Here is a 27,999-nt window from a genome sequence, read left to right on the forward strand (position 1 = left end):
TCCTCTTTTAGTCTGGTGTGGCTCAAAAAACGTGGCTTGATTTAGTCAACATATGTGAAAATATGACTTCATAAAAATACGATTATGCACAATGCAAGTTATCTTCAATTGACAAAAGAGGTTTCCAGAATATTTGTTAAAATAATGAGCTATTCTACTGACTCAGAGTTAATTAATTAGATACTCAAAAATGTGATAGGGACCCAGAAAAGCTATCACCTTTAACATGTGTATCACCTATAACATGTGATACAAATATGTGGCTCAAAGGCAAACCTTCAAGTTTATTTTGACTTTAGTTATTGTTTTAATAATATTTAATTTTAATTGTTTTAAACATTAACTCAAATATCCACTTGTATATTATCTATAATTATTACATCTTTGTAATTCAAAGTAGAATATTATAAAAATCTTGAATCTAATAATAAAAAAACTGAAAGGTTTGGTAAGACTTTAAAACAGCTTAAAATTATGAGCTCACAGAGTTACAGAAAAGGTTATTAAAGCAGTGCTTTGTCAAAGCCATTCATTTGATCAACTGAAAAGAGATTAGGAACTTTGAGAATAAAAAAGAATTAAAAAAAAAACATAACATGATTAAGTACCAACAAGACACTGACAGGGCAAGAAACTGAAGAGTTCCGAAACAGAAAAAAGTATTCTAGTTATATTAGTTTTTCCCTCCAAACCAGAATGGAGTTAAACATAATACATAGTTTTGGTATTTTAATATCAAAAGTTGAGGATTTAAGCTTTCAATCCTTTCCACCAGACTAGACTACTGGTTATTTTTTGTAGAAACTGACAGACTGGATCTGTCTGTGGAGATAAAAGTATATATGACATACAAAATATATTTAATTTATGGATGCACTAAACAGAAGCAAGGATATGAAATGCTCCAGCAGCCATTACAGTGCACAAACACAAATAGGCACATGTATTTACAACAGTGATTGAAGGAAGATAAAAAATGGGCAACTTCCATTTCCAAGTAACTACAACTTAAAACTTTAAATTTTATGATGTTTCTGTAGCTTAAATTATTGAACATGCAGGAGCATTCTTAAATATGAATAATATGACAAGCAGAAGCATTAAAATTGTGCTAGGAAAAGGTAGCTAAGGTAAAAATATATATAATATAATATATGGGTCTCTGTCCTGTTTAATGCTGAATTTTCATCTGAATTTTCTTCTCAAAGGAGAAATTGATAATTTTTTTAGGTTTTAACATACATATTAATAAAGGTCAAATTAGCCAGGGACAGAGCTGTGCTAGAAAAATGTTCCACTCTTTATTCATGCCTCTGCCCATCTTTTTCAATACTGCTTAATTGTCCTTTAGCATGCAGAAGAGTTAATGAGGTTCTACTCCTCCTACTCTACCTAAGTTTGCTCAGCTGATTCCTTGTACTCGACAATGGCTGCAGTGCGATGAATTCGTCACTTAAAGCAACTGTGTTGGAGTACATCTATAAGTAGACAGAAAAGGGATGGGACATACAACAAGTCAGTGTGCTGTATTCATCACCTAAGAGACAGACACAGGACGAGCTTGGTAAAGACATCTGTTCCTACAAAAGTAGAAAATATGCATGGTACACATACATGACTGACATTTGTAGGACTGTTGGCTTTGCCACCCAAAGAAATTATTCTTAATACCATATTGTTTTTCTAGAGAAAAACAAAGCTCAGAATAAATGCTGACAGCTTTTCTTTTAATATGAGTTTTCTTGCTACTTTTGGTAAACAGTGAAGTAGCTGATGACTTTCTAACCATTTCACCATCATTTGAAATCAGGTGATGATATAATGCTGACATAACAATGATTACTGCCTGCAGCAAAGGAATATGTCCCACATGGGGTTTGAATAATCATTTATGGTTTCAATAAAAACAAAATGAAACAAGAAACAGCAGGTTAGAAGATCCCTGAGTGGAGATTTCCTTCTTGGATTAGGCAACAGTAGGACATCTAGTCAAGTCATTTAAAACTAAATTTAGTGAGGCAAAAAGGAAGATTAAACAGACTTTCACACATAAATAAAATGATTGATTGTACATCCAATGTTTGATCAATTTTAACCTATGCTAAAAGAACCAAAAAGTATATAATGCACTTTTAATTTTTTTTCTTGACTAAGGATCCACCTTAAGGCATCAAATGTTTCCTATGTATTCCTTTAAAAAGAGGCTAAAGAAAAAGCAACAAGAACTAATATCATTACTTTTTACATAATTAAGAAATCTCTACAGAAGACATCATAAATTTGTAACTACTCTGCCTAATGTAGAAATTTCTAAGTATAAGTTAAATAAATCTGATTAGTTACTTTTATAAAGAATGAAGTTTTTAAAGTGATGTCATTATATACTTTGGTGAAATATAAGTTTATATAAGCCCAGAGACAAATGTATTCTCCATAAAGGTCTTTTTCTAAAGTATGAAAGACTATGTCTTAAAAATAGTATTCTCTTGTTATAAAATCTCTGAAGATTAGAAATAGTAAAATAGGCAAGCCTTTCTGATCTATATTTAAATAATATATTGCATTATAGGAATGTTTGCCCATGCTGATATAAATTTATGGTGCATAGGTAGACAGAGTAATCAGATCATGCAAATTTTTCAGTCTCATTTGTAGATCACTATCAGAGCAATATCTTCATCCTCATCATTCTTGCAATAACTTTTTTATTGAGGCTCTACTACATACAAGTCCTGTATTAGGTGTTTTATATTCATTCTGTCTAATCATGTAGGGTATGAATTATTATTCCAATTTTACAGAGGAGGAAACTGAGACTTAGGGAAGTGATTTGATCAAGGACATACATCTTATAAAAGGTAAAACCAATATTTACATTCAAGTTTGTCGGGCTTCAGAGGCCTATGCTGGCTCAATGGTGTTAAGATGCATGTTTGCTAGGGCTTTTTCAAAGCAAATAAATGCTAAAGGAATGCTTATTAACCTAATGTAATTATCAACTGAAATTAAAACTATGTACTATTTAGGAAGTCTAACTCAAATCACTGAATACTTAGTGAGAACTTATTCTATTTGTAGTATTAATATGTATTAAATTTCTAAAACTTAAAAACAAAATCTGCTTAGCAAGTACCAAAGATTATACTGAAAAAAATCTCAACCTAGGCAAAACTAAGTCAACTCAGCCTTTACTATGGTGTAAAAGTTGATGAGAATAAATTCTTGAGAATATATTTCCAATGCTGTGGAATAGTTAATAGAATAAACTAAGATTTTTTTCCCAACACATGTATAAGTCAAATACACAAAAAAAGGCACATTCAACTAAATAGGTATTGTTTATTGAGCATCTCTACATTCTTTCATTTAATCCCCATTATAAAGGTAACAAAATAGACATTTCTAACCTAATTTTACCGTGAACAAACTGAGACACAGAGCTATCAAACTGGGACAGAACTGGGATTTCAGCTAAGATCTGTTAGGTCTCAAAGACCACATTCTTAAGCACTATGTAATATATTTCTAAATATTTGTTGTAGTTTAACATTTATTAATAAGTGTTCAGTGAAAGAATATATTTTATAAAAATCCACTCTGTAAATATTAAAGAACTTATTTCATACTCTTTTGTGGAAAACAATATAAACTGAAAAAATATTATAAATTCTAAACTGAAAAAATATGATAAATTCTAATGAGTCTAAAGACATTGATATGTATCCTAACTATAGATATATCTAATAGAATGCTGTGATAATATTATTTAAGACATATTTAATATTATTATCTGGATATAACTTGAAAGTAAAACTCCAGGTTTTAAAATATAAAACTAAGAACACAATGTAATTAAAAAAAAAAAGTATCAGTAGTCATAAAACTTATAAAACAGTAAGAAACAACTTAAAAATATCACATTTAACAATGTTTTCATGGCAAAATACTTGAAACAGGAATGGATAATTCCATATTTTCTGACATAGGCAAATTATAATGATAGCTATTCAATTGTTAAAGATTCCAAATTTATAAAGGTATATATATATAAAAAAAGCAGTTACCTGTGCTTTTTCAGTACTTGTAGGATGGAGCTGTCGGTCAAATACTTTCTTCACAATATCAAGAAATACACATGTAACAACCATGATAATTATGGCAAACCAAACAGAACCACTTGATAGAAGCTGAATAAATACAAAGTACATATTTTGGGAGCCTAAAAATGGCCTGCAAAGAAAGAAAGAGGGCTGAATAAAAGTGGAAAATAAAAGCCTTAAATCAAGACATCATGTAAACCCACTATATTTGAAAGTAACAATTATAAGAATATTCCAAGAAAATGTTCAAAACTTCAAATCAATATAATTTAATTAATTTAATAATGAAAATAAGATAGTCTTTAATTGTTAAAATTAAGATCCAATTTTATTACTTTCAATGACAATTACAGTCTTTATTATTAGGAAAGAGACAGGAGCTGACTAGACAACTATCTTAGTGGTAGTATATAAAAAATTACTTAGTAATACAGCCTTAAGAGATCAAGAAAAGCAAGAAAAAGTATGTAACAGTATATTTTCTGCTGAGCAATTAAAAGACTTATTACTCAAATCTAGTAGAAAGCTGTACTTAAGCTCTCGAAAACATCTTTTGAAATAAATGCACTCATGAGTACTAATTCTACATAGTAGTAGGTATTGCCAAGATACTCTTGGGTTTTTGTATATACTGCTTTAAAAGAATATAGGGAAACACAGAGAAATGGAGAAATAAAAAAGAATTAAAAACAAATACAACAAGCAATATTTGTAAGAGATCCTTTTATAACCTTAAATTAATTGTTTAGCCAATCCAAGCTTGTTGCCTAACTTCAGAAATTTTTTGCCTGTTATAGGGTTTGAATGCACAGCAGGCAAATGTAATATAAATTCTTCAAAGGAGAGATTTTAGTTCTCCATCACTTACCAAAGAATCTTAGGAAAAGTATTAATTTTTAATCTATCAGAGTAGTTGTGTATCTGTTTCTATCAATGAAGATGCATTATAATATATTTAACTTTGAGAAAGAAGTTAACTATCAAAATTTAATTGTTCTATGTGACTTATTTTATAACAGATATTAATAAATAATTTAGAGGTAATAAGATTATTGTAAAGAACATTAACTGCAGAGTACGACAATTAAAGGTAAATCCTGGCTTTGCTACCTTTTTTTACCTTTGTGGCCTTGGGGCTCAGTTTCCACACAGAAAAGATGAGGATAGTAAGATTAACATGATGAATAAATGTAATATCTTATGTGAAACACTTAGAATGTAGTAGGTATTCAATATGTTAGTTTCTTTTTTTCTCATTATCAGTAAGATTAGTTGAAAGAAGTGAACTTATTAGCAGAACAGGATCTCAAAACTATTCTGAACAGAATTTGTTTATAATATAATCTAGAACAATGAATATTTATTATAGTTGAATCAGTACAATGAAAATACTATATAGTCACTCACCAGAGAATACCTCCATAAAACAAAGAAAATATGAAATAAAATATAATAGATCCCCAGGTAACAAGATGATTGATCCAGGTCCAGAAATGAGTTTCTAAAGCCATCTATAACACAAAACATTTAAAAAAAAATCCTTAGAAACATAAGGTGATAAAACTTGACTTCAACCTCTCAGATAAAACTCAAGAATGAAATGTATTAATTATAAGTGACAAAGAGTTCCATGGCATAGTCCCTGAGAGGATAAATATTAACCAAAAGGTCGTGGTATGAATTTGAATAATTTCAAGTTTAGAAGATTTTTCTTCTTTGAGGCAGCAACACTGAAATATGTGATTACTTTATTCTCAGCTACATGCCTAAAATGAATTGTATTGTCTTGTACTACATAGAGAGAAAAAAAATTTCAGAGATGAGTATTATGGGGTTATCCCTTATTTGGCCATAAAATGAGCTAGGGCTTTCCAAAATAATGAACTTACAAAAGAATTCTTTGATAAAAATGAAAATGAATGATTTAAAATAGTGATCAGTGAAATTATTTATTACTGGAAAAACAGAAAAACATCTATGGCTAAAGAAATAAAGAAAATTAACTACTAATTAAACAAATGCAAAATTAGTTCATATGTCTAATTTCAGTACTATACCTTTACTGTGACTGTAATAACCATGACTGTAAAGACCAAAGTGCCAAACGTCCAGTTTCCAAACATCTAAACAGAAGGAATCAACTATTATTGCATTATGTATCAATATAACATTAAATCAGCTATAAGGCAAAAATTAATACCATTGTCTATTAAAAATCACTTGCATTATTTAAGCCAGTTACATCTGAAACCTATGACTACATTAGTAAGGTTAAAAGACTATATGATATAAAACATCATGAAGCATTATTATTATGCTTATTATTACACACAATGATAATATTTTCACCCAGTGTACAAATAAACAAGAAAAGAGGGCCTAGAACTGAACCCTAGAATTAGAGAAGTGGTTCTCAAGTGGGGGAGATTTTGTCTTCTAGGGCATATTTGGCAGAATCTGGAGACATTTTTGTTATCACAACTGCGGGGTGGGGGGGAGGTGGTTTATGTGTGTGTGCTTCTGGCCTCTAGTGGGCAGAGGCTAAGGATGTTGCTAAATATTCTACAACTCACAGGACAAGCTCGTCACAATAAAAATTATCCAGTTCAGAACATCAATAGAGCAGAGATTTGAGAAACTAATTCTGAAGGTGGGATGAGAAGACTGAAAAAGAACAGTAAGTAAGGAAGCCAAGGGTGTGATGTTACAGAAGTTGAGAGAAGATAACATAGCAGGAAGGAAAGTTTCATAATTGTGCCCAATGGCCAAATTCGCTGAGACATGTGGCAATAAAGAGGTGGTTGGTGACCATAAAGAGAATGCTTTTGATGGGAGTGCTGGGGGCAAAAGCTCCACTGGAGTTGGTTCAAGAGAAAATAGGCTAGGGAGTAGAAATGGCGAGAAAAGATAACTTCTTCCGAGTTAGCCAGCACAGGAGGCTGTGGTGACAAGGAAGTGTGTTTTTTGTTAGAAGATGGAGATCAAGCATGTTTGTATGCTGATGGATTTGATCCAATAGAGAATGAGAGATTGATGATGAAGGAAAGAGAGAGGATAATTCAGGAGCAGAGTCCTGGGTTAAGCAAGTGGGGACTTAAGAATGAAAGATTAAAACTTTTTCAGTTTCTGGCTTGACTATACATCTATCTATAAAAGAATTACCCTCCTAAGGTGAACGGTTAATCATTTGTTCAGTTTTCCAGTACAAATTATCTCTCTATTATAGTTTGTAAACATCCGTCCAATTTGGGTGATAACATACTTTTCTGTTCTCCTCTAAGGTATAGCTGTGTCTTTCTATTAAGTGACTGGAATATTGTTAGTGCTTTATTCATCAAACAGCTATATAAACAAACATACAGAAAAATTCTGTAATGAACTAGATAGTCAAAGACACACATTTCTATAAAATATCTGTGTCTACCAATAGGAATTAAATAGTAAACTTGTTCTTGAATGATCTGATTGGTAATTATGGTGGTTAAATCCTTTGAGTTGAAATAAAGGATACTACATTTTCTGTGGAAGACAGATACAAAAGACTGACTGTCTAGTCTTAACATAGAGCTCTTACTATTTGATGGTTAGATTTCAACAGCTGATGACATGAATTGCAAGAAAGAGAAATTAAAGAAAAAAAATTATGGTAAATAATACTACAAAAAGGTTTATTTTTCTCTTTGCTTAAAGCCTCTTTTCTTTTGAAGCTGAGACTGCCAAAGAAGCAGGATGTCATGGAATGCTAGGATGGGAACTCAACTACCTGTGAAATGATTCTCCCATTATTTTTTCTCCCTAAATCATCTTAGTTTTCTACTCCCAGCATATGACTACAATTTCCTCCTTCCTGTTTCTTTCATTATAATGTTGTTACTCATCTAATATATTTTTACCCTAGCTATGATGCTTTTTCCATTGTATTCTGTGGAAATCTGTTTTAACTTGGGGTGAACTCTTTAAATCTGAATTGTTTCTTTCACATTTTTCTACCATCATCTTCCCTTATCTATAATTTTATTTAAATAGCTTCTCCCTGAGTAAGTTTCCTTGCTAGGATCACAGCTAGACAACATAGCTATTTCCAAGAATTTGTACAACATCAACATTCTTAGAACAAGTATGTCCTAAGAAGACTTACTTTGTAGGGACCAACAAAAGAGAAGCTAAGTTCTTTTTTAAAAAACACACAGTCCAAAGATGGCAGCACAGAGAGGAGTGGAACTTAGTTAGTCCCCCCAGAACAACTAATAAAAAATGGAACAACTAGTAAAAGATCTGGAATAACTATTGGGAGATGACAGCTACAGTCTACTCATCATACACCAACCTGAATTGGGAAGAATGCCCAAGATCACAGCATAAAATCTGTAAGTAGAAACTGCGGACCTGAGCCAAGAGCCCCCTCCCTCATGGCAGCCTGAGCTGCAAAGCCTCGCGGTGCTAGAGAGCAGCACTCTCTGAATAAGTGAATATACCTCAGCCCAGCTTCAACTGGGGTTTTAATGTTCACCGCTCAATACAAACTATGAATCCCCAACAAGCCGACAGAGGCTTCTGGTGACGACTGACCTTGTCGAGTCAGGGGACGTATCTGTCTTGGGACAGGGAACCCAAAGGATTGGGTGCTATCTCTGGCCAACGGGTCAATCTGGGGGCCATAGATGGACCCTGAAAGGGGGCTTTCTGTCCCTTTCTCCCTCTCTCAACCTGGGTGGCTCAGTGGAGAAAGCCTCAACCATTTTCAGCTCGCAGTACTCTGCAGTAGAGAAAGCCTCAGCCATTTTAAATTTGCAGCACTCTGACCCAGACAAGGGTGGAGATAGCAGTCAGAGAAACAAAGAATCTATTTATATGCAAATGACCTCTCTCTAGGGGGCATATCTTCCCAAAAGGAAAGGGGTAGGGCCCAGCTCTACTACCTGCCTTCCATTCAGAACCAGACCCCAGAGCCTGGGGGAAAACAGCCACAGGCCACACCTCCTTACACTAGTCGGGAGTGACAGACTGACAGGCACCACCTGCTGGGCAGAAAAGCACACGGTGTGTCAATCCTCTAAGACACACCATCAGGGAAACTGAATACTGAATATTTCTTCCTTCTGGGACCTGAGCCTGTCCTCATCTGGGAAAACCTGACTGGGGTGGCCAAGGAGGTCGGATGGCTAGACAACAGAAAATTACAACCTACACTAAGAAAAATGAAGTTATGGCCCAATCAAAGGAACAAACGTACACTTCAACTGAGATACAGGAATTTAAACAACTAATGCTAAATCAATTCAAAAAGTTTAAAGAAGATATGGCAGAGATAAAGTCTATAAAGAAAACACTGGGTGTACGTAAGGCAGAAATCGAAAGTTTGGAAAAAACAACTGGCAGAACCTATGGAAATGAAAGGCACAACACAAGAGACGAAAGACACAATGGAAACATACAACAGCAGATCTCAAGAGGCAGAAGAAAACACTCAGGAACTGGAGAACAAGGCACCTGAAAGCCTATACACAAAGAACAGATAGAGAAAAGAATGGAAAAATATGAGCAATGTCTCCGGGAACTTAAGCACAAAATGGAATATAGGAATGTACATCTCAGTAGTGTCTCAGAAGGAGAAGGGAAAAGGAGCAGAAGCAATAATAGAGGAAATAATCAATGAAAATTTCCCATCTCTTATGAAAGACATTAAATTACAGATCCAAGAAGTGCAGTGTATTCAAAACAGAATAGATCCGAATAGACCTATGCCAAGACACTTAATAATCAGATTATCAAACGTCAAAGACAAAGAGACAATCCTGAAAGCAGCAAGAGAAAAGCGATCCATCACATACAAAGGAAGTTGAATAAGACTGTGGATTTCTCAATAGAAACCATGGAGGCAAGAAGGAAGTGGTGTGATACATTTAAGATACTGAAAGAGAAAAACCACCAATCAAGGATCCTATATCTGGCAAAACTGTCCTTCAAATATGAGGGAGAGTTCACAATATCCTCTGACAGACAATGACAGAGTTTGTGAACAAGATACCTGCTCTACAGGAAATACTAAGGAAATATTAAAGGGAGCACTATAGACTGATAGGAAAAGACAGGAATGAGAGGTTTGGAACACAATTTTGGTGATGGTAGCACAGGAATGTAAGTATACTGAACAAAGATAACTGTGAATATGGTTGAAAGAGGAAGGTTAGGAGCATGTGGGACACCAGAAGAAAAGAGGAAAGATAAAGACTGGGACTATATAACTCAGTGATACCTAGAGTGTTCAACAATTGTGATAAAATGTACAAACACGTTTTTTTCATGAGGGAGAACAAATGAATGTCAACTTTGCAGGGTGTTGAAAATAGGGAGGTATTGGGGGAAAAATACAATCATCGTAAACTAGAGACTATAACTGACCGAATCATTGTATTATGCTTCCTTTGATGTAACAAAGGCAATATACCAAGGTAAATGCAGGTAAGAGGGAGGCATAGGGGAGGGGTGTGAGACTCTTGGCATTGGTGGTGTTGTCTGATAAGGTTATCTTTCCTGTTGCTGCTTCCTTGCTGTCATGTTTGTTTTGTTTTGTTTTTCTCTTTCTTTTTTCTTTTTCTTTTGCCTTCTACCTTCTTTGACTCTTCCTCCTGCTTTGTGGAAGAAATGCAGACCTCCTTACGTAGATAGTAGTGAGGGTGGTGAACACATAAATATGTGACTCTATAGGGAACCTTCAATTGTTTACTTAGGATGGAATGTATGGGTGTGAAAAAAAACATTAAAAAAAACCAAACTGGGTAGATGACAAAATATTGAGGGCAATATACTGAATGAAATAAGCTAGACACATAAGGACAAATATTGCAGGGTCTCACTGATAGGAACTAATTATAATATGTAAACTCATAGACCTAAAATATAAGTCACCAAGATATAGAACGAGGCTGAAGAATGGGGAGCAGTTGCTTAGTATGAACAGAATGTTCAACTAGGTTGAACTTACATGTTTGGAAATGAAGAGAGGTGATGGTAGCACATTGTTAGAATAACTAAGTGCTGGATGGTGTGTGAATGTGGTGGAAAGGGGAAGCTCAGAGTCATGTATGTCACCAGAAGGAAAGCTAGAGGTTAAAAGCTAGGAACGCATAAAACAGTGATCCTTGTGGTGGGCAACGTCTGAGATAAACTGTACAAATATTAGAAATCTCTTCCATGAACCAGAACAAATGCATGACACTACAACTAGAAGTTAATAATAGAGGGTCATATAGGGAGAAAATATATACCTATTGCAAACTATATACTACAGTTAGTAGTATTTCAATGTTCTTTCATAAACAGTAACAAATGTACTATACCAATACTACGAGTCAACAATGGAAGGGGGCTGGTTAGGGGTATGGGAGGATTTGAGTTTCCTTTATTTTATTTCTTTTCTGGAGTAAAGAAAATGTTCTAAAAGTTGAACAAAAATTAATTGTGGTGGTGGATGCACAGCTGTATGATGGTACCAGGAGCAACTGATTGTACACTTTGGATCTTTGGATAATTGTATGGTATGTGAACAATCACAATAAAAAAACAAAAAAACAAAAAACACAAAAACACAGTCATTACTTTTTAGTCATGTCTCTAATTTATAGTATACTTGATGAACATTCTTCATTGGTGTTTACCAATGGAGAGTGGGTTGCTTATTATGAGCAGAATGTTCAACTAGGGTGAACTTAAATGTTTGGAAATGGACAGGGGTGATGGTAGCATGTTGTGAGAATAACTAACAGTGCTGAAAGGTATGTGAAGTTGGTGGAAAGGGTAAGCTCAGAGTCACGTATGTCACCAGAAGGAAAGTTGGAGGTTAAAAGATGGGAATGTATATAACAGTGAATCTTGTGGTGGACAATGTCCGTGATTAACTATACAAATATTAGAAATCTCTCTCACGAACTAGAACAAATGTATGACACTATAACCAGAAGTTAATAATAGAGAGGCATGTAGGAAAAAAATACAAGCCTAATGCAAACTATATACTACAGTTAGTAGTATTTTAACATTCTTTCATCAACAGTAACAAACGTACTATACCAAAACTATGAATCAATAATGGAGGCGTAGGGTTAGGGGTATGGGAGGATTTGAGTCTCCTCTTTTTGTCTTTTTTTCTTTTCTGGAGTAATGAAAATGTTCTAAAAATTGAAAAAAAAATTAATTGTGTTGATGGATGCACAGCTGTATGATGGTACCATGGGCAACTGATTGTACACTTTGGATCTTTGGAGAGTTGTATGGTATGTGAACAATCTCAATAAAAAAATATATATATATATAAATAAAAGTAAAAAAACAGTACAAAAAATCAAATAAATACAAACATAGGTAGAAATGGGGGAGGAATTGAGGATCACAAGACATATAAAAAACAAATAGCTAAATGACAAGTCTTTCCTTATCAATAATTACTTCAAATATAAATGGGTTAAATTCTCCAATTAAAAGGCAAATTGGCAGAATGGTTAAAAAAATACAAAAAAACACAAACAAACAAAAAAACACAACCACAATCCAACTAAATGCTGTCTACAAAAGACTCTCTTTAGCTACAAAGACTCAAAAAGGTTGAAAGTAAAAGGATGGCAAAAGACATATCATGCAAAAAAAAAAAAGATATACCATGCAAATAGTATCCAAAAGAAGGAGGTGGTTGCAATATTATTCAGACAAAACAGATTTTAAGAGACACAGAGGGGTATTATATATTGATGTAAGAGTCACTCCAAAAATATATAACAATAAACAAATACACACTTATCAACAGAAACCCATATATGAAGCAAAAACTGATAGAACTGAAGGGAGAACTGGACAGTTCTACAATAATATTTCCCATGTGCAACAAGGGACAGAACAACTAGACAGAAGATCATATGGAAAGAGAGGACTTAAACAACACTATCAACCAATTAGACCTAACAGACATATACAGAACACTCTACCCAACAACAGCAAAATACCCATTCTTCTCAAGTGCACATGGAACATTCTCTAGAGCAGACCCTAAAACAAATCTTAGTAAATTTAAAAGAACTGAAATCTCATCAAGTATCTTTTCTGACCCTAATGGAATAAAACTAGAAATAAATAATAGAAGGAAAACTGGAAAACTCACCAATATGTAGAAATCAAACAAAAACAAAAACAAAACAACAAAACAAACAAAAAAACCACTTAGAAACAATCAACGGGTCAAAGAAGAAACCCCAAGGGAAATTAGAAAAGATACTGAGATGAATGAAAACAAACACAATCTACTAAAGCTTATGGGATGCAGCAAAAGAAGTACTCAGAGGAAAATTTATGTCTGTAAACACCTACATTAAAAATAGATCTCAAATCAACAACCTAACCATATACCTTAAAGAACTAGAAGAAGAAGAGCAAACTAAATTACTGCTAGCAGAAGGAAGGAAATAATGATTGAGTGGAAATAAATGAAACAGAGAATAGAAAGACAATAGAGGAATTCAAAACTAAAAGTTGGTTCTTTTAAACAATCATCAAAACTGACAAACCTTTAGCTAGATGGATTAAAAAAAAAGAGGGAGACTAAGGAAAAATATTCAAATTACTGGAATTAGACATGACAGAGGGGACTAAAGACTTTCCAGAGATAAAAAGGATTACAAGGGAATACTATGAAAATTGTATGCCAACAAAATTGATTACCTAAATGAAACTGACAAATTCCTAGAAACAAAACTATCAAAACTGATTCAAGAAGAAATAAAAATTTGAATTACCTACAAGTAAGGAGAATGAATTAGTAATCAAAACCTTCTAACAAAAAGCCCAGGCCAGATAACTCAACAATAAGAAGACAGACAACCCAATGAAAAATCAGCAAAAGACATGAATAGACATTTTTCCAAAAAGGAAATATAAATAGCTAAAACACACATGAAAAGATGCAAAGCTTCAGTAACTACTAGGGAAATGCAAATCAAAACCACAATGAGATATCATCTCACACCTACTAGAATGGCTGCTATTAAATGAACAGGCAACTACAAGTGTTGGAGAGGATGTAGAGAAATTGGAACACTTATTCACTGCTGGTGGGAATGTAAAATGGTACAGCCACCGTGGAGGATGGTTTGGTGATTCTTAAGTATAGAGCTGCCTTATGACCTGGCAATCCTGCTACTTGATAATACCAAGAAGACCTGAAAGTAGGGATGCAAACAGACATTTGCACACTGATGTTCACAGAGGTATTATTCAAAATTGCCAAAACATGGAAACAACCCAAGCGTCCGTCAAGAGATGAATGGATAAACAAAATGTGGTATATATATATATAAGATGGAATTATTCAGCAGTAAGAAGGAGTGAGGTACTGAAGCACAAGACAACATGGATGAACCTCAAGGACATTATGTTAAGTGAAATAAGTCAGACATGAAAAGACAAATACTGTATGATCTCACTAATATGAACCAATTATAATATGTAAACTCATAGATATAAAATATAGAACTTAGGTTACCAGACTACAGAATGAGAGTAAAGAATGGGGAGTGGTTGCTTAATATGTGCAGAATGCTTAACTAGGGGGAACTTAAACATTTGAAAATGGATAGAGGTGACGGTAGCCCTTTAGTTATTATTGTGAGAATAAGTAGTCATGTTGAATGTTGTGTGAATGTAGGGGAAAGGGTAAGTTTAGAGTCAATGTATGTTATCAGAAGGAAAGCTGGAGGTTAAAACATGGGAGTGTATAACAGTGAATCTTGTGGTGGACAATGTCCGTGATTAACTGTACAAATATAAAAAAGTTCTTTCATGAACTGGAATAAATGTACTATACCAATACTATGGGTCAATAAGGGGTGTGGGTGGGTAAGGGGTATGGAAGGATTTGGGTTTTCTTTTTTATTTTTATTTTATTTCTGGAGAAATGAAAATATTCTCAATTTGATCATGGGCCAGTATGCACAACGATGTGACAATACTGTGAGCCAGTGATTGTATACTTCAGATGGGTTGTATGGTGTGTGAACACATATCAATAAAACTGCATTTAAAAAAAGTGTGGCTGAAGAGGCAGAAGGAACAGTACAAATTACTGCCCTTTGAGAACTGACATGTTTGCTTTCCTGGCTTATTGAAGATTTTAATCAGAAATTTATTCTTTTTCACAGATGCTTCATTCAGTTGTGTTTTAATTATAGATCTTTACCAAAAAAAGTGAAAAGAAGAGAAAACAGAGCCAGGACCACAGACAGTTTCAGTGCACAGTCTTGATGCGCCTCTGCATCTGCAGCACCATTCTGGAACTCACCGAGTCTACTGAACTGCAGCAGAGGTGTGGGATGATGAACTCAAGTGATTCCCAAGCCTGTTTTCTGAATTACTGTTAAATGTGAGACTTCTCCCTTTGTAAACAGTTTCCTAATAGATGGATGGCATGTATCCTTTGGCATCTGATACTGGCAACCCTTTCATAAAATGTTTTCCTGATTCATAAATGTCTACTTCAACCATTTTCCCCATGAATGGGGAATTCTCTGGCACTGAAACCCACTTGTAGAATCAACTGTGTATAACATAGAACTTGGAATCAAAAGATTCTTCTGTTACTAACACTTGTTGTCTTTCCCCAAATGTGTGATCAGAAGGATTTTAAGAATGTAATACCTGAAAAGATCTTTTGTTTTTTCACTTGTGCTGAAACTTGTTCCATTTTTGTAGCAGGAGTTCCTGGTCTCGGGTAAAATTGGTTAATAAAAAGGCTTGGGAATTTGTACTCTTCAACAAGCTTCACTGTTTTTGAAAATCTTGACCTGTTTCTCCAGGAAAGCCACAGACAATGTCTGTAGCAATAGTTATTCTAGTAACTTTCACTTTCAGAAACTCTATTACTCTTCTGAAGGTTAGGAAGAAGACATGGATGCTGGTTTTTGCCACTTTTATTCAATATAGTATTGGAAGTGCTAGCCATAGCAATTAGGCAAGAAAAAGAAATAAAAGGTATCCAAATTGGAAAGAAGTAGAACTCTATTCACAGGTGACATGATCTTATATGTAGAACCCCCTAAAGAATCCACACAAAAAAATGCTAGAGCTAATAAACAGATTCAGCAAAGTTGCAGGATATAAAATCAACATGCAAAAATCAGTTGTATTTCTACTTATTAGCCATGAACAATCCAAAAAGGAAATTAAGAAAATCATTCCATTCACAACAGCATCACAAAGACAATACCTAGGAATAGACTTAACCAAGGAAGCAAAAGACTTGTACATTAAAAACTACAAAACATCTCTAATAAAATTTAAAGAAGACTTAAATAAATGGGAAGAAATCCCATGTTCATGGATTGGAAGACTTCATATTTATTAGTAAGATGATAATACTACCTAAAACAATATACAGATTCAATGCAATCCCTATCAAAATCTCAATGGTATTTTTTTTTTTTTTGGCAGAAATTGAAAAACTCATCCTAAAATTAGCCAAAACAATCTTGAAAAAAGAACAAAGTAAGAGGACTCATATTTCCTGGTTTCTAAACTTATTACAAAGCTTCAGTAATCAAAACAGTCTGGTACTGGCATAGGGATAGACATGTAGGTCAATGGAATAGAACTGAAAATCCGGAAATAAAACCTCTCACCTATGGTCAACTGATTTCCAATGAAGGTGCCAAGGCCATTAAATGGATAAAGACCAGTCTCTGCAACAATGGTGTTAGGAAAACTGGATAGCCACATGCAAAAGAATGCTGTTGGGCCCTTACCTTATACATATATACTCAAAATGGATCAAAAACCTAAACTTAAGAGGTAAAGTATAAAATTCTTAGAAGAAAACGGGTAAATCTTTACAACTTTGAATTTGCAGTGGTTTCTTAGCTATGTCACCAAAGGCATAGGCAACAAAAGAAAACACAGATAAACTGGACATCATTATAAAAATTTTTGTGCATCAAAGGACACTATCAAGAGGGTGAAAAGACAACTCAGAGAATAGGAGAATTTACTGCAAATCACATATCTGATAAGGGCTTAATATGCAACATACACAAAGAACTATTACAACTCAACAACAAAAAGACAGACAACCCAATTAAAAAATGGGCAAAGAACTTGAACAGAGATTTCTCCAAGAAGAGAATGACCAATAAGTACATGAAAGGATGCTCAACAGCATTAGTCATTAGGGAAATGCAAATTAGTATCACAATGAGATGCCACTTTAAATTTACCAGGATTGCCAAATTAACTAACAAAACAAAACAAAACAAAACAAAAACTAAGCGTTGGCAGGAATGCAAAGAAATAGAAATCTCTGAAAACTGATAGTGGGAATGTAAAATGGTGCAGCTGCTGTGGAAAACCTTTAGGTAGTTCTCAAAAAATTAAACATAGAATACCATATGACCCAGCAATTCCACTCCTAGATATATACTCAAAAGTTTTGAAAATTGGGACTCAGATACTTGTACACCAATGTTCATAGGGGCATTACTCACAATAGACAAAAGACGGAAAGAACCCAAGTGCCCATGAACAGATGAATGGATAAATAAAATGTGATAGATACATACAACGGAATATTATTAAGCCATGAAAACGAATGAAGTTCATATACATGCTACTTCATGGTTGAACCTTGAAAACATTATGCCAAGTGAAATAAGCCAACCCAAAAGAACACATATTGAATGAAATATCTAGAATATAGATATTCAAAGAGACAGAAAGTAGATTAGAAGTTATCAAGGGCTGGGAAGAGGGGAAATGGGGAGTTAATTCTAATGGGTACAAAGTTTCTGTTTGGGATGATGAAAAAGTTTTGGAAATAGACAATGCTGATGGTTGCACACTGTTGTGAACATGAAATACATTAGTCCATGGAATACATTTAAAAATGGTTAAAATGGCAAAATTTATGTTACATATATTTTATCACAATAAAAAACAGAAAAAAGTTAATAGTTCAGTTCTCTTATTAATATATTTTTGCTCTCTGGCAACTTGTTATGGAACTATGGTAAAAGAAAGAATGTCTTTCGTGTGGTGTTCTAAGTGAAAAGATCTGCCCATAGGAAAGCAGTTTCAGGCACACACAAAAACAATCAGACATGTCATACAAAATTTTGCTTCCAATCTTCAAATCTCAGAGAAAACTTATGAAGACTTAAATATTTTACTAAGGGAAAGGGTGGTCTATTAAAAAGAACTAAGTGGGACACATAAAGAATTAATAGTTCTTTCCTAAGTTACAGAGAAATTAAGAATGGAAGTGAATACTTCAACAATATTTGTTGAAAATTTACTAATATCTTTTATATTCATGATACTGCTAGGCCCTTATACAAAAACTTGGGGTAGAATCTTACCTTTCCCTAAAATGTCCTGCCCAATCTGGACCCCAAATTATTGCAACTCTTTCTTCTGCTGCTTTCTCAAGATCACTTGTTCACAGACTTCATCTTTACCTCCAGTTACTCCTCCTTCCAGTAACACACTCTAACAACTTTTTCTATTCCAGGCCCTCAGTTTTTTGTAGATTTCTTGAGCACATAAGACCAATGTTTGGAAAACAGAAAGCATTCAAAACATCCAGCGCTGAATAATGGCATAAGGACTAGAAGTCTAATAACAAACATTTGTAGCACAAGGAGATGTAAGAGGGAGCTGGAGCAAGAGGACAGGGGTCTGTAGACTCAATCCTGCAGAACAGATGTGGTGAGAGAGGCTTTGGAAAAGACAGGCAAAAGCACTTTAGAGAGGAAATATAAACAATGGCTTGGAATGAGAAACACGCATGGAATATTCTGGTTGAGCCAGCAGGGAGACTTATACGAGGCAAGAGTTAATGAGAAGTAGATCTGTTGAGATTGGACAGGACAGGGTCCCCAGTAGGAGACTGATTTGATAGTAAAAAGAACAACTAGTACTGCTAAGACTTATTGAGTACTTCTCTATACTAGGTACTATACTTAGTGCTTTACATATAACATGTCATTTAATCCTCACAGCCAATTTATAAAGGAGGGATTAGGCCCCTCAATTTGCAAGAGAAGAAACTGAAGCTTAGAGAGGTTAAATAACTCATCTCAAATCACTCAAATGATAAATACTTGGTGCCAGGAGATGAATCCAATTCTGACCGATTCCGGTGTGTGCTTCCTTTCTACTATGCCTACTACTGGTGGTAGGGAGTGGTAGATGAATTTCTAGTGGTATATGTCTGAGTAATAGAATCAGTAAGCTACAGGGAAAAGAAGCTTATGATTTACAATATGAGTTCTTAAAAAAAAAATCACTCAAGAATTATATGTAGTAAAGCAAAACAAAAACAAAAACAAAAACCTCTCATACTAAAGGCCAATGACAATTCACCTTTATTAAGGTTTTATCTTTTTTATAAAGCATGCTCATGATTTAACTTTAAAAAGTCACTAAAAATTAAAAACAAATTTTCAAATTAAGAGTATACTTTCATAAATTATAACATATAACAGAATTTTATGTAGCCAAGGGAAATGTTTTTTAAGTATTTTTAATAACATGGAAAATTACTTAGGCTATAACGTTAAGGAAAAAGGGGACACATTGTGGAATTAAAAGATGGCAAAAATAAAAAAAGAATGGAAGGAAATATGTTAAAATGAAAGAAGTAATTCTAACTGGGTAGAGGGAAAATTTAATTTTTTTTCTTTATATTTTTTCCCCCGTGTATTCCAAATTTATGGCACATATTACTTTTAAAATCAGAAAAAAAAGTAGTAACTAGCAACAAGAGGTATCTAATTTCTTTTTCAACCAATGAAAGAAATTAGAAATTCTTCCTTCCCCACCTCTTCATTCTGTCCAGTTTCCAATCCCATGTTTCATGTGGAAATGGGCATATTTAGTCACACACCTATCTGTTTGATGGTCCCTGTACAGGTGCAATTCTGTGCAGAAGGGCACCAGGTTAACACTTGTTTCTCTAAGGCATTTATGGTTGTGATTAAGTACATAGGCTCTGATGTCAAATAGATCTGAGTTTCAATTCTACTCCTGTTATTTACTTACTGTGTGACATTACCCAAGCTTCTTAGCCTGAGGTTAAATTTTTAAAATGCAAAATAGAAATGGATGATATTTTCCTCACACAAAGTTATAATGATTTAACAGTTAATGCACGTAATATACTTGGCACACAGGAAAAAATCAGTAAAAAGTAGCTGTTATTTGGGAGTTAGTGTAACCAGTTACACAAACTAGATTCATGTATTTGCCCAAATCAGTCTAAATATGTCCTCAAAGTGATGTAGCAATATTTATGTTCCCACTCTATATCTTAAAGGGATTTGCTTGCTTAAGATCTCTGTAAAACCGAAACCCATTTCCTTCATTGCAATTTTGTTATTGGTTTACTTGCTTATTTTCTGTATCCCTCACAAGACTCTAAGCTCCATGAGTGGGATATTAATTAGAATCATATATCCAGAGCCTGATACAGTACATGGAAACTTCTGGCCCTGAAAAATGTTTATTGAGCACATAAAACTTTATATTCTCCCAATTATTAATCTTCTATCTCTGTGTCACAAATATATTTCGCAATACTTAAGTAATGCCAATGGAAAAGAGAAGCTAAAGATGACAAACTTCTAGTTCACCATAGCACCATTTCCTTCCTGCTGTCATTTCCTCCCTCTTTCCCTGAAAAGAGAGGCCTGTTTTGCCCTCCAATCAGGAAACAGTTTAACAATGTACTTTGTAGCATTCTTTCCTAACTTCACACTTCAAAGAATGGCTATATAAACGGTAATTTATGACATCCTTATAAATGCTATAGTGCACTGAAGAGTATGGTAATACTTCCCAAGCAAACCAAAAAAATAATGCATGCAATTAAAAGCAAACAAACACTAAGTGAGTATTAGTGGAGATGGAGTGTGGAAAGCACTTAGCACAATCGTAAGCACTAAATAAATAGTAGACATTATTAATACACAGTCCAGGGGTGAACAGCATGCTGGGGGATGGACATATACCTCTGAGTTAATTTTTGAAAAACAAAACTGTGTAATAACTTGAGTTTCATATTAAGATTACACTGTATTGCCTTTCTGTTTTAACTTTCACTTGTGTGAAATTTTATTAAGGGAAAAAAATTTTCAAATTTTTTAATAATTCATTTTAATCTAATATCTGCAATTTTATAACTTATTATTTTTATCTCCCATGACAGAAATGTATCAAAAACCAAGCCAAACCAAAATATTAACAAACATTCTTTAAATAACCATATATTTTACCTGGCCATTTGCAAGCAGAGATGTATCTTTCCCTATTAGAAAATAGGATCCAAAAAAGAAAATAAAGGCATGACTAAAACCCAGGATGGTCCAGTAAAGAAATGTTTTAATGCTTAGGTGACAGTTTCTACTAATGTCTCTGTAAATTAAAAAAAAATAAAAAAAGAAGAGAAAAAGGAACATATTAGGACTCATTTTCATTATTTACCTACTAAACGATTATTACAACTTGAAAAGTAAAAAACAAGATGGATTTTAATTTTAAAATTGCTTGAAAATATTGGCAGAAAGGATGCATCAACCCAAATTTACAAACCACTGCTTACAATATCTGTGTAATCGTTTATAGTTCACATAATATAGTCAAATAAATTTTCTCATTTGATAAAGAAATGACATAAGCATGATACTTCAGTTTGATTATAAAAGGTTATCTGTTCTGTAAATATTCAGTCACTCTGTCTTGATGGTCTCTTTTCAGTGGAGTCATGTGAGTTAGGTTCACCACTGAGACTGCTAATCTACCTCACTTCCATCAAAAGCTATTACAGGAAGAATAGCATGTGCCAATCTTTGGTCAAACCCAGTCCTAGATATTCTGAGAAATCAGAGTAAGGTATAGGCATTTCTGGACAACTGTTTTTCTCTAGTAGAGTGGAGGCCAGGTTAATGTGGGAACCATAAGCTGGTCCTGAGGAACAGGTTCTACATCTCTGTGATTACCTTTTGGGGGAAGCAGGAATAACCCAAGTGATCTGGGTTAGGAATTAATGCCCTCAATTTTTCATTTTGCACTGAGTATTCTTCACAAATCTGGCAATACTAGAACATGAACTAAGTATTTAGGAACTATAGAGACTACCAATTACTAAATAACTTCTTTATTACACATGAAATGGATATATGGTTTGAAACAGTAAGTGCAAATACACAATTGTTCAATGCATTTCTAGGACAAAAGTGTTAATTCTTAAAAATACTAGAAAAAGTATCCAAATTTTCTCTTTGATGTTCAATAATTTAAAACCATTAGACCACAAAAGTACTTTCTTTAGTGAAGTATTAATCAACAAGACACTGGTGAAACCTAACATACTGGCTTATTTTTTTAGGTACCATTAAAATGGAAAACTATTTGCAACCAGAAATGTTATGGACATTAAGAACTCACCGATAGAGGGTGGGCTTGTTCTGTAATACATGAGGGTCTATATGCTGTTCCAAAAGACTATATATCAGAATAGGTAGGGAAGTGAAACAAATATTGTATAAAGTCAGGTACACACTGTCATACAATGTCTAGAAAGAGAAATTGGTAGGCATTTTGAGATTCTAAATTATGTATTACTATTATATTTATGTAATCACAAAGAAGCATTAAAAATAAGCATAAAATTACACATTTTCCAAGATATACCAGAGTCTATATTAATAATTCCAATTTGATTTTTTTATATAGACATAAACTCTATAACAGTCCTAGTTTATATTCTTTGTGGGAATTGGAATATTTTACTATGTTAAGTGTTTCTGAATTATAGTGAATTAAATCCACATTTCAAGATTCTACACAATTTGTTCTCTGTGATGTATTTTACACAATTCTTCTACATGCATCATAGGCTTCTTACTATTCCTTCAATTAATATATCTAAAACTACATATACGTATTTTTTCAATGAGTCAGTGATAATTTATAATCCCATTAACTACGTATCGTTTTGTTTCCTTGGCTTTGTCTTCCCATCTAAGACCCATACTTCCTTTAAGGCATGAAGAAGACCCTCTTCTTCCATGAAACTTCCCACAATGACCCAAGTCTTTCACAATAGCTTCCTCCTCTGAAAATGCTACTGTTGGTATTAATAGCTTAGCACTTAGCCTATATTTTATATATTCATTTTGTTCTTATTATCTGTCTCCCAAATTACACTATAAGCTAATTTGAATAGCTCATCAAAATAGGTTAGGTTCTCTTGTCATATGCTCCTAAAGCATTCTCTACTTAATTCAGGTAAGCAAACACTGTTACTAGCAAGCAATATCCAAATAGGTATTTGGAATTTTAGGGTTCCAGGTTGTAAACAGAGGAGAAAACAATGAGCAAAGATAAAAACATCTCATGAAAACCTGGGATACTTAAACTCCTTTTTAAAAAATAAATTAGAACTAATAATTTGGTCATTTGAGATGTATAGTGTGGTATGTGGAACAAAGAGATTATGAATCTCTTTTGAAACTATAAACCCAACTTTGTGCTCAGTCAGAACTGGTGGGTTCAAGTCATGAATTAGTAATTCATTAGCTATGTGCTCTTGGGCAAGTTATTTAACCTCTGTGGACTTCAATTATCCTTTCTATAAAGTAAGAGTAGATCAGGAATGGCAAATTTGTGACATGTTTGCAACCAAAGAGTTACCCTGTGCCCAGTAGAGCCACTGGTAATCAACTACAGCATTTTCCCTCTGACTCTACTACTTCAGAATCCAGTTCAATATAGCACTTCAGATGGTCCCTATAAATTGCTTATGTTGTTTTTGACTCAATCACTAAGGCTTCTTTCAAATCTAAAAAATTCTGTAAGTAAAAAAATCAATACTGAGGTAATTGCTCAACAGTTATCTGGCCTGGCTTGATAAGGATTCTACAAAAATATCATGGATAAGTCAAACCAAGTTATAAAAATTCTCTCTTAAGGGGGATTTAATATATAGTTTTTAAAAAGCATCCAGAATCAAAATATATTTTGGTATCTATACTTACTTCAAACTCAAAATAGGAGTAAATATTATGAAAGTTAGACTTGGTAAACAATCAGAAAAGTGCTACCTGCAGGACAAGGAAAAACAGAAAAATTCCCTCCAAGTGTCTAACAAAAACTGAACACACATACCTCATTCTGAAAGGACAAAACACAAATTTCTATTTACTTACCTGCTGAGAAAACAAACAGAAGAACTGATATAAAAATTGGGGTGTGATAAAGCACACATTCTGAAAAACAAGATTAAATGGGAAATAATTAAAATATTTGGGTCTAAAAGAAATTTCTAAAAATAACGTGTCACTAGTAAATAAAAATAAAAACCTTTTATTGAAGGCAATGGCTTTTAAAGATTCCTGAAATACAATCTCAGTTGATATGGTAAATAGAGTATCTGCCCTCACACACTTGTCCACATAAATGGCAAAGTAGGATTCCCATTTTATTAAAAATGTCTAAAAGCATTACAAGAACCAACGCAAACACCAGAATGAAAATAACCTTGTCTCCTATCATTGCCAAACAATACCATAATTTTGAATTTACAACCTCCTAACTACTATTCAGTACTTTCCATATGTAGTACAATATGTATTATTTACTTAAACTTTAAGGCTGTAATAGCTTAAAAATGCAAAAATATTCAAAACACACAATACATGTTTCAAGCAAAAGCTAGAATAATAAGCTAGAAAAAAATGGCCACAATCACCTATTAGCAATATGCAATCTACTTGAACTTTTTCATTGGCTTGCAACTGTTAATTATAGGAATATATGCAAACCAGGACACTCTGGTATATTAAATGTCTTGGTATTCTGGGGTCCTTAACCCCAAAGGGTCCAGAAATAGAACAGTATTTCAACATAGTTTCCGTGTAATTCTACATATATTATTTTATGAATATAAAAACTCTATACTGAGTAGGTGTTCATAGATTTCACTAGACTACAACAGGGTCATCCATGGAACAAAGAGGTTATGTATCTCTTTTTTTAAATCATTAACTCAGCTTTATTTTGTTCTAATTTGCATAGAATAAAATGTATCAGTTTTAAGAATATATTTTGACAAGTTTTGACAAATTTATATACCTGTGTAACCACCACCACAGTTAAATTAGATAATTTTTCTATAATCCCCCAAAAGTTCCCTTGTATCCCTCTCCAGTAAATTCTATCACCTTCACACGTGGCCCCAGGCAACAACTGACAAGCTTTCTGTCAAAATAGATTTGGTTCAGGACAAAATAAAGTATATTCCATAAACTGTTATTTTTACTTATGGAAACTATTTTAAAAAACAATTTTTAGGATAATAACATTCCTTAAATTGAAATCTTAAATTACTATATCAGTAATTGATTCCAAAATGTCACCATGAAACTCACCTTATAAAAAAAATACTGTACAAGGGTTGCTATTCTAATATAATAAAAATGACCATGAACAAAAAGCAATTTGGAGAGGAATTTAAATCTAGCTATTGCATAGTCACTGTTTCTTGCTGCCTGTCTTCCTTCTTTACCCATGATTCCTGTAGAAAAGGGGACAAAAAAGCAAGTTCACTGATAACTGTAGGGAAATTTTCATGTTATACCTGCAAATATCTTAGAAAAGAATAACAGTTGAAAAGGGATTTAGGAACACTGAATACTAATATACAGCTGATAGCTAATGTCCACACAGCTGTTCTATTTACATCAAAAGTATAATTTTTTAAAAAAAGTAATTAACAAAGCTACAGTATATACCAGGAATGTAACATCAATTTCCAAATAATTAGAATATATTAAAATGCAATTAATATAAAAATGATACTGAAAGCTTAGGATCTAGCAGGACCATCAATTATTATTCTAACATGCCCCAATACTATTTCCAACAAGCATAAAAAATATTCAGATTGAGTATATTGAACCTAGCAAAAAATGAGCATGTTTAATTGTCTTGAAACTTTAAAGTATGTCATACTAAGTGTGCTTTTTAAAAGAAAAGTGTACAATACCGCTTGAAATCGTTACATAATTTTATCCGAGCATTTTTTTGTAGGTTACGACAATCCTTTTGGGTTTCAAAAGTTATTGCAGAGTTTATTCTTTCAATCTGAAAGCAACTTTCAAAAATTATTTTACAAAATTAAAATGTTTTCTTTCTGTCATAAAAGGATCAAATGTACCAAAATATACAGATTAAGAAAAGTACCTATATTCATAACACCTAGAGAAAACCACTGTTTTTGGCCTATGTTGTTTTAAATGTTTCTGTCCTACATATTTCCTGTATGTATATTTAATATATATACAGACATGCACAAAGGTGGGATTGTTTTGTAACATGCTTTTGTCACTTAACATATTATGGATATTGTTCATTATATACATCTATATCAACACGTTCAATTATTTTCTCAGAAGAAATTCCCAGAATTCCTATAGACCTAACTGCTATAGGAAACCTTTAAAATTTTAATTTGTGATGATGCAGAGTGTACCAATTTACACTCCCACTAACATTGTACAAGAGCATTTGTTAATCTATACCTGTGCCAAAACCAGGATTTTTGTTTTGTTTTGTTTTGCTTTTCTGCAGCCAAGCAGTGTGTGACCATGGTGGGGAGGCTGGCTCTAGGATTAACTCACTGGTACCTTTGGCGTGGGACCTTTAGCCTCATCAGCATTGTAATTTAGACAAATTGTCACTGCTAAATAAAATTTACAATGGTGAACTCAGAATCCTGCTATTCCTCCAAGCCATGGCTCATTGAAAGCCTGCCAACACCAGGGTTAATCAGTCTTTAATTTTTGCCAATCTGATAAGCAATCTTAACTTGCACTGTTTTGATTATTAGTGAGACTGAAAATTTTTTCCATACATTTAGTTTTGATTTAGATTTCTTCTTTTATGAACTGACAGTTCATGTCTTTTCACATATTTCAACAAGAGTACTTTTCTTATTCTCATTAACTTCTTAAGACTTTATATATTAGGAATATAAAGCCTTTGTCATCTATTTTGTGAATATTATTTACTTTGTCTTTTGTCTTTAAAATTTGTTTTGGGAGACTATTTATTTATGCCACATGCATTCATCTTTTCTTTTATAGTTCCTTGCTTTGTATTGGTGTTGTGTTTAAAATAACCTACAACATCCTCAAATTACAGGATTACTCATTATCACTTTGTTTTCTTACTTTTTATGATCTTTAAAAACTATTTAAATCTTTAATCCATCTGGAATTTGTTTTGCCATAAGCAATGGAAAGGGATCCAAGTTCTTTTACTCCAAATAGCTAGCCAGTTTTTTCAATATTTTTTAACAATTAATTTGTTTCCCTACTTATGTGAATCATTTCCTTTGTTATATACTAAATTTCCAGATGTTTGAATCTGTTCTGTTCACTAGTCTGTTTGTTACTATATTAGCATCTGTCTTGAACACTATACAGCTTTTTATGCTTTAATATATGGTATAGGAGGTCAAATTGTTAATGGAGATTTATGGATAAACAAGTATTAAAAACTAGAAAGAAATGCAATTATTTTCAAAATGAAAAGTTAATTATCCCAAAGTAGGAGTTAATTTGAAAGATAAACTAAATATTAGGCTAAGGTCCCATAACTACCTATCGCAGGACGTTAAAGAGGAGAATCCAGAATAGGGACTTGTGTATCTTTCTTCTAATTCCAAAATTTAAACCTTGAATAAAAAACCCACGCCCATACTTTTCCCCTTTGCTTTTGTATTTGTGTAATAAAACTATGGAGGAATACGAGTCACAAAATGATTTTAATGGATGCCTTTTTATGATAGGATTAATAATTTAAATAT

General features: G+C 33.3%; 1 protein-coding gene across 5 annotated transcripts in view; it reads right to left on the reverse strand.

Annotated features, from left to right (window-relative positions):
* The window catches only part of ATP11B (ATPase phospholipid transporting 11B (putative)), a 165,966-nt gene that overhangs the window by 13,113 nt on the left and 124,854 nt on the right, over positions 1-27,999 (reverse strand). For 3 of the 5 annotated variants that reach the window (XM_037839789.1, XM_037839800.1, XM_037839806.1), the window contains 7 exons: positions 25,559-25,704; positions 24,338-24,397; positions 22,575-22,702; positions 21,404-21,542; positions 6,158-6,223; positions 5,508-5,611; positions 4,065-4,230 (listed from right to left, as the gene is read on the reverse strand). In XM_037839789.1, the coding sequence (XP_037695717.1) occupies positions 4,065-4,230; positions 5,508-5,611; positions 6,158-6,223; positions 21,404-21,542; positions 22,575-22,702; positions 24,338-24,397; positions 25,559-25,704 (809 nt within the window). Of the gene's footprint in view, positions 1-1,392; positions 1,479-4,064; positions 4,231-5,507; positions 5,612-6,157; positions 6,224-21,403; positions 21,543-22,574; positions 22,703-24,337; positions 24,398-25,558; positions 25,705-27,999 lie in introns of all 5 variants that reach the window. The other 2 variants (XM_037839793.1, XM_037839796.1) reach the window with 1 other exon arrangement.

Source organism: Choloepus didactylus, chromosome 1, assembly GCF_015220235.1.
Source record: "Choloepus didactylus isolate mChoDid1 chromosome 1, mChoDid1.pri, whole genome shotgun sequence".
NCBI classification, from domain to species: Eukaryota; Metazoa; Chordata; class Mammalia; order Pilosa; family Megalonychidae; genus Choloepus; species Choloepus didactylus.